Source organism: Sturnira hondurensis, unplaced genomic scaffold (genome assembly GCF_014824575.4).
Source record: "Sturnira hondurensis isolate 20B ecotype Veracruz unplaced genomic scaffold, ASM1482457v3 Scaffold0004068, whole genome shotgun sequence".
Classification (NCBI taxonomy): Eukaryota; Metazoa; Chordata; class Mammalia; order Chiroptera; family Phyllostomidae; genus Sturnira; species Sturnira hondurensis.
The window spans coordinates 166,302-179,257 of NW_028076699.1; the positions used below are offsets into that span (position 1 = coordinate 166,302).

General features: G+C 48.7%; 1 protein-coding gene across 13 annotated transcripts in view; it reads right to left on the reverse strand.

The window, feature by feature from the left end:
• Window positions 1-12,956, reverse strand: part of FGGY (FGGY carbohydrate kinase domain containing) — a 399,534-nt gene that overhangs the window by 67,101 nt on the left and 319,477 nt on the right. For 11 of the 13 annotated variants that reach the window (XM_037043133.1, XM_037043139.1, XM_037043135.1 and 8 more), the window contains 2 exons: window positions 11,366-11,486; window positions 5,485-5,579 (listed from right to left, as the gene is read on the reverse strand). The exons of 1 other annotated variant lie outside the window; for it this stretch is intronic. In XM_037043133.1, the coding sequence (XP_036899028.1) occupies window positions 5,485-5,579; window positions 11,366-11,486 (216 nt within the window). The remainder of the gene's footprint in view (window positions 1-5,484; window positions 5,580-11,365; window positions 11,487-12,956) is intronic. One more of the 13 variants, XM_037043137.1, reaches the window with a different exon arrangement.

The following is a 12,956-nucleotide window of genomic DNA, read 5'->3' on the forward strand; positions in this document are numbered from 1 at the left end:
ATAATCAGCTTTACTTTGTGAATGTACAACTGGTATTTATGGTGACAGGAATCCAAAGAGAACTAAAAATCACAGAAAGTTGACTCACAAAATCAAACACAACGGATATGTGTTGAATTGTAGACAAAATCATGGGCTTTGAAGCACTTCATAGATGACGAACAGAACTGGCTGCAAACGGAGTGAACGTCATGAAAACGGATAGAAGGAGAGGCTCCAGCGAAGCCATGAGGATGTCTGCAAGGACTGACCTCCAGGGCAGGCCACAGTGGCCGGCGCGGATGGTTTATTTGTGGGCGCCCGTTACAGAAAGGGTGAGTAATCACAGCCTCGACTGGCCACTCACACGTATTGGTCTGCCAGACGCAGGAGGCTGTCTGGAACGTGACAGGGAAGGTTGATGGCGGGGGCACACGGAGTCAGTGGTTTACGAGGCAGTGACCCTTACACTGGGAGGAAGAACTGTCTGATGAATTGCTTAACTCCTGGGGCGTATTTTCTTTACACGGGCACTCGCCTTAAATTGATTGCTAAATTCATTTTGATCTTTTGTCACTGTCTCCTTTGGCTGATTTTTGCTTCAGATGTTTCCTCCACCGCTTTTTTGGGGGGTAGGGTGGGGTGAAGGCGGGTGTCAGGATAAACATTACTGTTAGAATTAAAGCTGGCTTTGTATAGTCTTGGAACAAAACTGTCTCTGAAGATATAGGGAATCACGGAAAGCACATGCCATCTGCGGGGCCTGAAGAAAGCAGAGTGGGGAGCCATTCTGCGTGTCTGTCTCTCTGCCATTCGGCCGAGTTTTCTCTCGGGGCACCTTGAAAACAGAATCCTTGTTTTATGCATCCTTTGCATGTCTTAGGGTGCCTGTCTTTCTACTGCCTGTGCTGTGAAAAGGTAAGCATGTTGATAGTTTATGGACTTTTTTCCAGTGTGTTAATTTTCTAGGGCCTGGAGCCCACGGAAGTATTACAAGATGCTCCCGACTTCTAACTGTAATTATTTGGTTTCCAGGTTTTTCAGAATTAGAGGAGATCTCTTTGGACACCAACGGCCAAGGGAGCGAGGGCCGACTTTCCAGGGAGGAGGAAGTGATCAAATGGAAAGGTCACGGAGGTCAAGACTGCATGGACTCCACATTCCTGCCAGTAACAGGAGGAAGCCTCTCTCCCCTGTGTCCCCTCCCATCCACTCAGTGGCTGGACGTCTACCATGGATGTGGCAGCTCTGTGGTGGGACTCCGTTGAATTGATTAAGCTGCAGATATAAAGACCACATGACATGAGCCTTGTCACACTGTCTACTGAAAGACAGTTTTAAAACCACTAAAAGGAGAACACCATTTCTGGAGGGGGACAGTTCTTCAAGATGTTGTTCATCATTCTGTCCTTTAGTGAAAATGGATGGCTATATAATACTGTTTGTGAGATCCTAATTTGAAAAGAAAATAGTAGGCAGACTTTAGATGTCTGAAGGAAGGGGGTGCAGGACAGGGCAGGGGAAGAGGGAGAGTATGAGAAGGAGAACATGAGTGGATGAAAGAACAGGAGGCGGACGCTTGGAATCGTCAGCAGGTTCCAACAGGTGGAAGAGCAACAACGGACTTCCTAACTGACTGATCTTTCCCACCAGAAAATCCCACCACTGTCCCTCTCCCTGCCTCTGTCAAAACTTTTCCCCACACTTGAAATATATAGACATTTGCAATAACTAGAATTGAGCCCCACAACTGTAAGGCCTCCTAATCCACTGGTGTCACCAATGTAAGGTACACAGCTCTACCCCTAACTGAAGTCACTGATTCGTGGAACTTGTAAATTGGGAAATCCTGTCTTCCCGGACATGTAGGCCCTCCCCTGGGTCGGCAGCCTGGAGCCTCTGGGCTCTTCCTAGCCTTTCCTTCGATGTAGAGATGACCCTGGCTCTTTGTACTGAAGTCTGCACACCTAGATAAGAAGTGATACCCTCCATCTACCCACCAGGGAGAAGACAACACCTCTGGCCTGCTGGAATCATAAAGCTGCTGGCAGGAATTGCTCCGTTTTCTTAAAGGAAGTAGTGGCAGGCACCCTGAAGACCAAGCTAGGATCTTTGAAGTTCAAAAAACCCCCAAAACTATATTGAAATTCAGGTTGAAAAACAGGAACCACAACAAAGAAGCAGTTCTGTTTTACCTCAACTTGCCAGAATGCTGACCTGGGCCCCGGGCCTGGAGCAGACAGGCTGCCCAGGCTGGCGCATCTCCTTCAGGTAGGACTGAGTGAAGCCTACACCTACAGTCCTTCACGCACCTACAGTCCTGAAGCGGTTCCAAACGCAATCACGGGACGGTGCTGACAGTCACACCCAGGGCCACGGAGGTCGTCAGAGCTTTCAAAGGCTCTTCATGTCAATAGTCTCGCATGACTGGCAATTCTTCTTATTTAATAAACAAATAAAAGAGACACCGGAGAGGCCAGGTGCCGCTGTTTGAGGCTGCACAACGAGCCAACCCAGAGGCCAGTCCTACATGGACTCTCTCAGGAATGTGATAGGCACCAGGCCCCTCTCAGCTGGGGCTCTCTCTACCACATCATAGCGTCTCCTACAACGAAAAACAGTCGGAAGAGGCACATACATCCTTGGGTGGAGCAGGAGACACGAGCGTGTCTTTAAGATGTTGGGAGGCCACCAGTGCCAATATTCAATGGACCCTACCTTCGACTCTGCTCCAGAAGATCAANGTCTGAGGCTGCACAACGAGCCAACCCAGAGGCCAGTCCTACACGGACTCTCTCAGGAATGTGATAGGCACCAGGCCCCTCTCAGCTGGGGCTCTCTCTACCACATCATAGCGTCTCCTACAACGAAAAACAGTCGGAAGAGGCACATACATCCTTGGGTGGAGCAGGAGACACGAGCGTGTCTTTAAGATGTTGGGAGGCCACCAGTGCCAATATTCAATGGACCCTACCTTCGACTCTGCTCCAGAAGATCAATGAAAACTCTCGTGGAGTGAAGACAGCAGTGTGGAACTGCGGGTGGGGCCTCTAGCAGCAGCAAGCGTCAGTCTGACGGAAGCAAGTCACGCTGTGGAGTATCGGGTGGCGCGGCCCCATCCCGTCACCCTGCTCTCTGTCTGGGCTGCAGACTACTATCTGATGCGTGACCAATGACATTTCTTTTTCAGAAAATATACCTTTAAACATTTTGGAAGCCAGAAAGTATTTTTAAGGCAAAAGACAGAGAAAATATAGAACAAAGTAGAAACAGTGTGAAAGTCAGGACAGGCTGTCGATCCAGAGGGCTTGGCTTCAATTCTGCTCTGTCCCTTATAAACTGTAGTCGTGGGCAAATCACCCAAAACCTTTCCAAGCCCTGGTTTCCTCAGATATAACACAAGGATGGAGACACCTGTCCTGCAGGTAGGAAGACATCAAAATTAAATGAGGTGTCTTACTCTGCCTGGGCTGCCACGGCAAAATACCACAGAATGAATGTTTAAATAACAGAAATTTGTTTTCTCACAGTTCTAGAGGCTGGAAGAAGTTCAAGAGCAAGATGCCAGCACGATCAGGTTCTGTGAACACCATGCTCCTGGTGTCCAGAGGGCCACCTTTTCACTGTGTCCTTACATGGAGGAAAGGGGAGGGGACAGAAATGCAAGTGTACGTGTCCCAGCTCTCCGGGGTCTCTTCTCAGAAGGGCACCCGTCCCACATAAGGGTCCCGCTCTCATGATACCATCGAGCCCAAATCACCTCCCAAACACGCACCTCCAAATACCACCACGATGGGGGCTCGGGCTTCCGTATAAGAGTTTTGAGAAGACTCAGACATTCAGTCCACAGTATGAGGTTACACACACGCAGGGGCTTAGCAAGCACCTCCACTGCTCTGTTTTAGAAATTAGAATTTGTCCCAGGAATGGCAAGGCATCTAGTTGTGAGATCATCTTCGTAAGTTGATAACATTAAAATAACAATTGATGAGTCAGTGACACTTCATCAATAAATAAGTACCTCCATGTAATATTTCTGAGTACCAGAAAATCCAGGAAAAGGTGAAGACTCAACGCTACTGTCTCTGTTTACAAACTGCAGTTAAACCCCACAAGGCTTCACGAGTGGATTCGGTTCTTGACAGGGATATTTCAGAGGCACCAATTCGAGAAGCCTGGGCACTAGGTAGTGCACTACACTCCCCAAAATGTGGTACAAAGAGCACAGACGACTGAAATCTGGACATTTGCATCTGTGCATGTATAACAATGCAACCTTGAGTTCTGTTGCCCTTTTGGATCTCTGTTGCCCACGGATGGTGTTTTATCAGGCAGATCCTATGAAAAGCACCTGCCATAGCTCGTGGGACTTAATTGGGTCACAGTAAGTCACTAGGCTACTGGAAAACCTGGCTTCTAGCCCTGGTTTTGAGACCTTGGGCAAATCATTAAACTCTCTGATCCTCAGCTGAACAAATATTTCCTGAACTCTCAGCTGAGACCTAGGCTCCAGACTTCTTAGTTTGGGCATTTGCTACCTGTTTCAGCCTCGGCTGTTTCTCAAGTTCCTCCCCCAACCGTAAGTAGGAGTAATAGAGGAACCAGCTATGGGACCAAATGGGCATTCCTGATCCAGGGAAAGAACTCCCGATGTGCTGCTGATCATTATCACAGATAAACAAACGGTCCGTCCCAGGTGGTAGGGGTCCGGCTGGGAGTTGAGTCCAGGCGGTCGGGCTCCAGAGCCCGTGCTTGCCACTCCACCTGGGCTGCTGCTCCGCCGTTTCTAAGCCTGCTGTTAACACTGCCAAGTTGCCACTCAAAGTCTCTCCATAAAAGCCCACGTGTGAAATGTCTTTTGCAATTTGGTGGTAGGAAAAGCTTTGTCTCCTACAAGAAACTGGTACGTTTCCGCTTTTTGAAACTAAGAGTTATGCAACTTATCACGTGCTCTTTTCGTCTTGGCTGCCAGGAAGCTCGGAGTCAAACTGTGTACTCAATCACTGCCACCGAGTCGTTTCCTTCGTCGTCTTTGTTCCTTATTTTTCCCTTTAATTCCTTTTTTTTTACTAACGTTTTCATTTATGTCTCTTGTTGATAGAGGCCTCAATGGTATTTGGACAGTGGTGGGTAGAGATGACAAAAGCAAATACAAATCTAAAATTTATAAGAAAAACTTAAGTTTTGAACCCTACCTGTTCCACTTGCTAAAAGAAAATGGTCAAGGGGATATTTAAAAGAAATAATTTAAGGGCTACTTTAAAGGAGGAAAAAGAAAAAGGAAATCGACAGAAAAACAGAATGACCAGCACTAACAGAGGCCAAGTCAAATAAAAACTGCAATAAATATGTCTGAGGCTAGAAGTGTTTGTGCTTTCCCTGCCTGGAACCTATCATTTCTTAATTATATCTTATGTCTGTTTTGCAAGATGTGAGCTGCTGTCAAGAGGAAGGGCAGTGTCAGACAGGGGAGGGGCCACGGCCTACCCCCTGCTCCTCACATACCTGTACAGAAGTGAAATCCCCCGAGGCACAGGCACCCAGAATAGCAGCGCCCACGAGAACAGACTCCACCTCTTGGGACAGGACCACAGGCATGCCTGCACAGGACAAGACCACACCTTGGTTAGTGAGCAGGCCCGGGGCACTGTGGGGAGCCAGCAAGCAGCCCAGCAGTAAAAACACCTGATGTGAGGTAGCAACCGGCGCCTCCTTCCCAACCCCTGCAGTTCCTTGTCTCTTGTGATTCCCTGGGTCTAAAGGGTTTCATTGCCTGTGCCTGCTGGTGCAGTAGCCAAGAGCCCCATGGGAGCTAACGCCATACGGATCAACTCATGAGACTTTTTCGCCCCGGTTCCCCAGGCTTCTGCTAGCTGCAGCCTGCCATTTGGTCCAATTCAGTTCAACAGACATTTCCTAAGTGCTTTGCTGGGCCCAGGGAATACAGAGCTGAATTTGACTCTGTCCTGCTGTTCCAAGTCTCAAGGGGAGATGGATGAGAAAGAGATAAAAGAGGTCAATTCTGTAACTGAGATGCACTAAAAAAAATGGAAGTACTAAGAGAGGGTGTGATTAACCCCTCCAGTGGCTTCCGATGCCTCTGAGTACAAGGCAAAGCCTTTCCATGGCTGACGAGGCCCTCCAGGACCGGTACCCACCCAGGTCTTCCTCTCTTCCCTCTCATCCTGGCTGCACTGCCCTGGCCTCCTTGCTCTTTCTTAATTCTGCCTCAGGGCCCTCACCCATGCTGTTCCTCTGTCGGGGTCGGTCACTTCCTTCTGGATGTCCACACAGCAACTACGTCTCACTCCAAGTCTGTGCAAACACGTCCCTCCCACTGTGGCTTTCCTGACGGTCCAGTTTAAGACGACGACTCACCCACAGCACTCCTATCCCCTTCCAACACCGTGTTACTAAGTATCTTGATTATGGTCTGTCTTCCCTGCTAGAACATAAGGTCCATGAGGTCAGGGATGTTGTTTTATCCACTGCTGGGTTCCAGGACTTGAGACCACTGTATAATATTTGGTAAGAGCTTCAACGAGGAAAGAAGACATTTCTAGCAGGGGCAGGGCACCATCAGAGTGGAGATGAGGATTAAGGGTGCATCTGGAGGACAATGCAGTGGGGTCTGCCGGGCAGGGAGGAGCACGCCGTGGGCCAGCTCCAGAGGCTGAGGGTGCACGGTGGGTTTAAGGTGAAGAGTGATCAGTCAGAAGTCTTAGAATCTCATACATATGCATGTGTACAATAAATATAACATATATGAAATACAGATGGGTTTGCTAATCAGGAGATGGCAGCAAACTCCACAGAGGTAAGCTCTACGGCCAGACCTATAAAATCCTTTCCTACACAAGACAGTAGATTTATTTTTCCCATAGACTACACTCCTCTTCCTATCTTTTCTGGGAAGACACCCCTGACATAACTCACCCTCCCACTCCAGGCTGGCCAGCCCTCCCAGACCAAGGGGGTGGGGCACGGAATTCTCCCACACATCCCGGAGTGCGCAGGAGGAGCAGCCTCAAGCTGCAGGGATGGCCAGTACTTGAGACTTTGCTAACAAGTAGCAGGTGGGATGGGTCTCGCCTGGTTCCTGTGTCCTTCAGCATGTCACTTAAAGTCTTTTAGCCTCAGTTTCCCCATGTGTAAAATGGCGATGATGAAGAGACTTTCCACACAGGTTTGCTGTGAGGATTCATGAGAAGGGACACATTTTCTGGCCTATGATGAGCCTTTAAGAATGGGGGCTGCTATTGTTAGAATTATTATTGATAGTGAGTGAAGCCCTCCTGCATGTACTTCTGGGCTGGAAACTGGAACAGCAGGGAAGGGACATCTCAAGGGGAAGGACAGACACCAGTCTGCACTGAAGGGCTGTGTCAGCCAAGTCAGAAGAATGCCTTCGCAGAATCCCGGGGTCATACAGACTGTGACTATGACCATGACCCTGACTGTGACCAACCCTGTGCACTAGGGCCTTTGAGAAGACAGTTTCTCTAAATGTCATTCAGCTCCCAAATCCCTCTTCACCCTGTCAAAAAACCTCACTGGTTCTGCACAGGAAGGAGCCACTTGCAGACCCCTTCCACTGGGAACTAGACACCAGAGGAAACCTTCTGAGTTCCCCCACCAACTCTCCGGTTGCAGCCCAAAGCGCTCTGCAGCCAGACTGCCAGGGTTTGCATTCTGGTTCCCTTGCTGACTTAGCTGTGGGATCAGAGGCAAGTTAGCTAAGCTCTCTGTGCCTCAGTTTTCCTATCTGCAAAATGGGGTTAAAATTCCACCTACTTCACAGGGCTGCTTGAGGATTAAAAGTGCTATTGAGAGTAAGGCACTTAAAATAGTGCTTGCCTCAAAGAAAGCACTAAATTAGCACTAGTTGTTACCGCTGAAGTCTCCTCACACCTGTTACCCTTGGTGGTATCAACTCACAGCTTCTATTTGTCCCTCGGGTCAATCCCACCAGAGCCTGCTCTAGGTGCTCTGGGTCCAGGAACACTGTGTGGACCACACCTGTGGCCCAGGTGCCCTCTAGCTGCGTTGCTGAGTAAGCTCCAGTCTGGCGGCTGTCCTCATGGAGCCCTGTGGTCTTAGGTTGGTTGCCTCGCTGCCCTGGCCCCTGTAAGCCTAGAGAGTTGGTAAGACTGTGAGTTGCCCCAGGCTCTTGCCTGGTGGCCAGGGTTTCCCTACACCCTACCCACGCCTCTGTAAACAGACCCTTTGTTGGACTTTTCTGCAGTTAATCCCCTTAGAGTGTGTCCTCTCCTCCCTGCCTGGACCTGCCCCGTAGTGACCCCAGTGTTCTCTGGGTCCCCTGTCATCTCCAGACACTGGAGGGCACATACATGCTCAGTCTGTAATGGCCCAGTGGGCAAGGCATTATTGCCCTTCTTCACACCCCTACACCACTTTTGGTGCTTGGTCCACTGGCGTGCTTAGGGAAGGTTCTGGAGGAAATAAACAAATGATAAATAAGGCAAGAAGAGGGAAACCCCCACGAAAATTGCCAGAACTGGAAAACAAAATCTAGAAGGAGGAACATTTAATCCCCAGTCAGTGGGGGAAACCTACAATTACTTAGTATACACACCAACTATTTCTTGAAACCACAGTTAACTAAATGCCCAGGGCACAAGGGAATTCTGCCTCTGCACGTAGAGGACGTTCCCCAAGTTGGTGAGGCCCCACTCTTCCAGGCCACAGGGAGCAGGCTTTTCCCAGAATGGCAGAGGTTTACAGACAAAACATTAAACTGTTTTCTCCTCAAACACACCTCCTTCTTTTTGGGGTGCAGCTGCCTAAGGCAAGAAGTGAACTAACCTTTATGAGTATTTATTTATTCCTCAGTACAATTTGCAGGAGGGAAATTATTATTATTTCTATCTTCTAGCAGAGAGAAATGAGACTCAGAGAGGTACAGCAACTTGCCCAGAGTCACAGAGCCGTTCCGACCCCCACCCCTGCTCTTTCCATCACTCCACATTTTCCCCAAAGCATCTTCCACATGCCACTGGGTTTTCCACATGCATTCCTGAGAATCACGTACCAGGTCTGAGGTCCCTCGAAGTTTTTCTCTGCAGGAAAACTAGAGCAATTACAATGTGTAAAGGCACCAAACACTCTACTTCTATACCCTCTGCTCTGTGTGTGTCTTTTATGGGAACGAAAGGAAATGTGTTCTTTTTTCCCAGTGCTGGGTGCAGGAGAGGAAGAAGGCAGCCTTGCCTGGAATGTGAACTATTTTATCTGATGCATTAATGAGTGGAGCAGAACCCAAAGCATTTAAAGGCAGATGCACTTTGCCATCACTTGTCAGTCACAGACTTCCCCAAAGCAGAGGAATTCCAGGCCAAAGAAAAGGTCCCTTTGTCTGAGACTGTAACTGGTCCATAGTCAGAGACAAAGGGTCCAGTTTCAATCGGAATCCAAATAACGATTAACAGCTTTTTCATTCAATGGCCTGAAGAACAGTTTCCAAAGCAGAACTTTCTGTGAAGTCATTGCAACCGCTGCTTCTGAGTCAGCTCGGGGATGTAAGGCCTGGAAGAGGACCCGCTTTCATAAGGGCCGGAGCCTCCAAGGGGTCACTCATGCTGCCCAGCTCTTGGAGGCCTGCTTCCCATTCCCTCTGGTTAGCGGAGAGGGAACGTGTCAGCCAAGGCTGATTTTATCTTCCAGTAGGAAGTCTTTGTGGTTGTTAGTAGGCTGGAAATTGGAAAGTCACTCACAGATCAAATTTTAAGTCTGACTCTTATCTGAACCAAGCTACTAGCTGAGTTTTAGATAAAATGGGTTTTCTCTCGGGGAAAATCACAATGTGATCTGGGTGCCTTTTCATGCCTTTCCTCTTTATACCTCAGAATGGCCTGCTTCCATAGGTTTTGGACACTTGCAGAAAGGACTCATCATCATCAATGGTTATAAACTGGGCAGAACAGCTAAGAAACCCAGGCCTGAAAATACCTGGGTTACGATCGTGGTCCTGCTACTTACTGGATGTTTGAGTTTGGACAGCTGATTTCATTCACCTCCATGAACCTCAGTTTCCCTGTCTGTAAGATGGGGGCATCAATTTCTACATTTTGGTGGCATGTGAGGACTACAGGTATATGGAGTGATTCACACAGCACACAGAGGGAGCTGGGTGAATGGTACTAATTTCCATATCCAACATCCTGATATGTTTGCCCTTAGACTGTATAGTTTCTTATTCTGTCCTCTGGCCTGTGCCTCAGTCTATTTATCTCTAACATGGGAGAGAACTTTTGTCTGATCTCACAATATGCTGGGCTCAATTACGCCCATCATGTTTGGGAAAGCTCCCACCTGCAGGAGTCTGCGTGGCTTAGCGGGTGAAGAGGCAAATGATGCAGCAGAGTAGGAGCAGCACACTTGACCCACTGAGCTATAAGGGATCCAGGAGATGGGGGCGGCAAAAGATCGTGATAAATGGAGACCAGTGTAGGGTGGGCTCACATCAGGCTGGAGCTATGGTGCCTGGCCACCCTGGGATGGGTCCTGGGAGGGGAACAGTAGCCCCCAGAAGATGCTGGCAGAGACAGAAGCAAGAAGGGTAAGGGCACCAGGTGCAGCGAGATGGCAGTCCAGGCCAACCTCTGCGACACCAGCAAGCCTCCTACCAATGGGGCCCCCTGCTTGGGACCCAGGGGTCTGCCGTATGGATCCTGTTCTGCTCCATCTGCTCATATCACAGAGGGGTCAGGACATCAGTCTGGACTCTCTCCAGCTGTGTCATGATTTTTGATTCTGACGAAGATCTTCCCATCTGCACACAGAACCGCAGTTCCCACAGTAACTGGGTTCTGCATTCCTTCTTCAAGTCAGTTTCCTTATCACTTTCTCCAAGTCACTGGCCCTGCACGATCACAGGTCCAAATCACGGAGAGGGGCCCCACTGTGTTTTCGTAATATCCCGTGCTCTTCTCACGTGCAGCTCTTGCCACGTCAAATTTAATGTCTGTGTGCCATTTGCCTTCCTCAATAGACCTTGAACTCCTTGGGGGGGAGGAGGCAGACATTATACCTTATTCATTTCTGTAACTTCAATATTCCCCATAATGCCCTGAAGAAGGGCTCAAAACTGTTGAGTAAATGCCTGCGTTAGGATCTAGCCTTGCTGACCATTTTTTGGTCTCATTTCTCACCATCATCCCATGGCTGGATTCTCATAGAAGTCTCTTTCCCCACCATGACTACAAAGACTCCACAGTGCTCTTTTAAAAAGCACACGTTAGCATAGTAAACATGTGAAACAATTTGGCACACCACCCATACACCCCTATTCTCAACCCTGCTTGGACCTCGGACACGACCCTCTGCCGCCAAGCCTAAGGCGACCTCCTCTCCTTCCCAGGCTTACCAGTAATGTCCGCATGCATTTGCACAAACAGGGGGTTCTTGCTCAGGCCTCCGCACAGGAACAGAGTGCTGATCGAGTGCCCCGCTGCCTCCATGGCCTCTATAATGAGGCGGGTCCCAAACTTCCAGGGAAAAACAGAAGACAGTATCAGAGTGATAGTGATAGCCAAGGAAAATGATATCGAACATTGACCAAGTGCTGACCCCGAGCCAGACCCTGCCCTCAGAGCTCTGCGAACACCATCTCAGAAAGCCAGGACTCGAGGCCAGCAGGTTGTCTCTGGTCACGGGGGTCACTGAGTCACAGAGTGGGGACCCCAACCCGGGCCTGCCTGACGGAAAATCCTCTTCATACAGTTAATGAATATTAATCTAGTTCATTCAAGTCAGTATTTGATTTGGGCTATTATGGCCCGGGTCTCCTCTGAGGTATGTGGAATGAAGTGATGGGCAACCCTGATCTGAAATTAATGGTCAGTGGTCCCTGAGTCAACCTTTCTTCCCGAAATAAGAACTAAAGATGTTTGTTCCTTGAAAAAGACACCAACAAATTAAGCAGCAGAAACATGGGGAAAGGGCTATCATTACACAAAGAATGTGAAACTCAGACTTGGAGATGAATGGCCAAGGGCTAAAATGACCTTGTTTTCACCTGAGACCAGGTAGTGGTTGCCATAATGAAGCTTCCAGGGCTGGAAACCATTCCCAGTCGATCCTTAATGACCTGGGATGACGCGGAAAGCACCTGCTCTGGCTTGGGCCTTTGCTGTATTTTCATCTCAGCCCTTGTGTCTCAGCATCTTCCTAAAATGTGTTATCCTCATCCTTGTCTTGCTAAGTTTACTAAACTTAGCAAGCTTTACTAACTCAGCAAATAATGCTGAGGCTTGGGAAGAGGAAACCCTCGTGGGATCATCAAGATGAATCTTCAGCCCTGGCTGCTGTAGCTCAGTGGCTTGAGTACAGTCCTGCGAACCAGAGGATCCTGGTTCGATTCCCAGCCAGGGCACATGCCTGGGCTGCAGGCCAGTTCCCAGTAGGGGACACACGAGAGGCAACCACACATTGATATTTCTCTCTCTCTCTCCTTCCCTTCCCCTCTAAAGATAAATAAATAAAATCTTTAAAAAAACAGATGAATCTTCATGTCTGATTTTTTAGCTTTAGCACTAGGATTTTCAAACAGCTAAAATCATAATTTATTTGGAAGTTCAAAAACTAGAAGTTCACAAATCCTAACTTTTGGGGGCTAGAAGTTAAAAAAAGATGAATTGTGATATGGACTTAGGCAGCAGGAAGTAGTGTTCCTTTTTGTTTTGTTTGGTTTTTGGTGGAGAGATAGCCCTTAAAAAGTTTAAAGATGGAGCAATTCCGAGGAATAACAAAGCCCTAGGTATGGACGTGGGAGTGAGATGCTAAAGCACTCAGAGGAGAAGGTCAAGGGAGAGGAAGAGGTCAAGGATCTGAGAGGCCTCAGGTGGCGCGGCCACCCAGGAGGCAGGTTTGGGCTGGAGAGACTGCATGAGCCAGTATCATGAATGAAATCGCAGCACTGCTGGCAAGCTGGTCCCCCAGCACAAGGTGATAGGGGA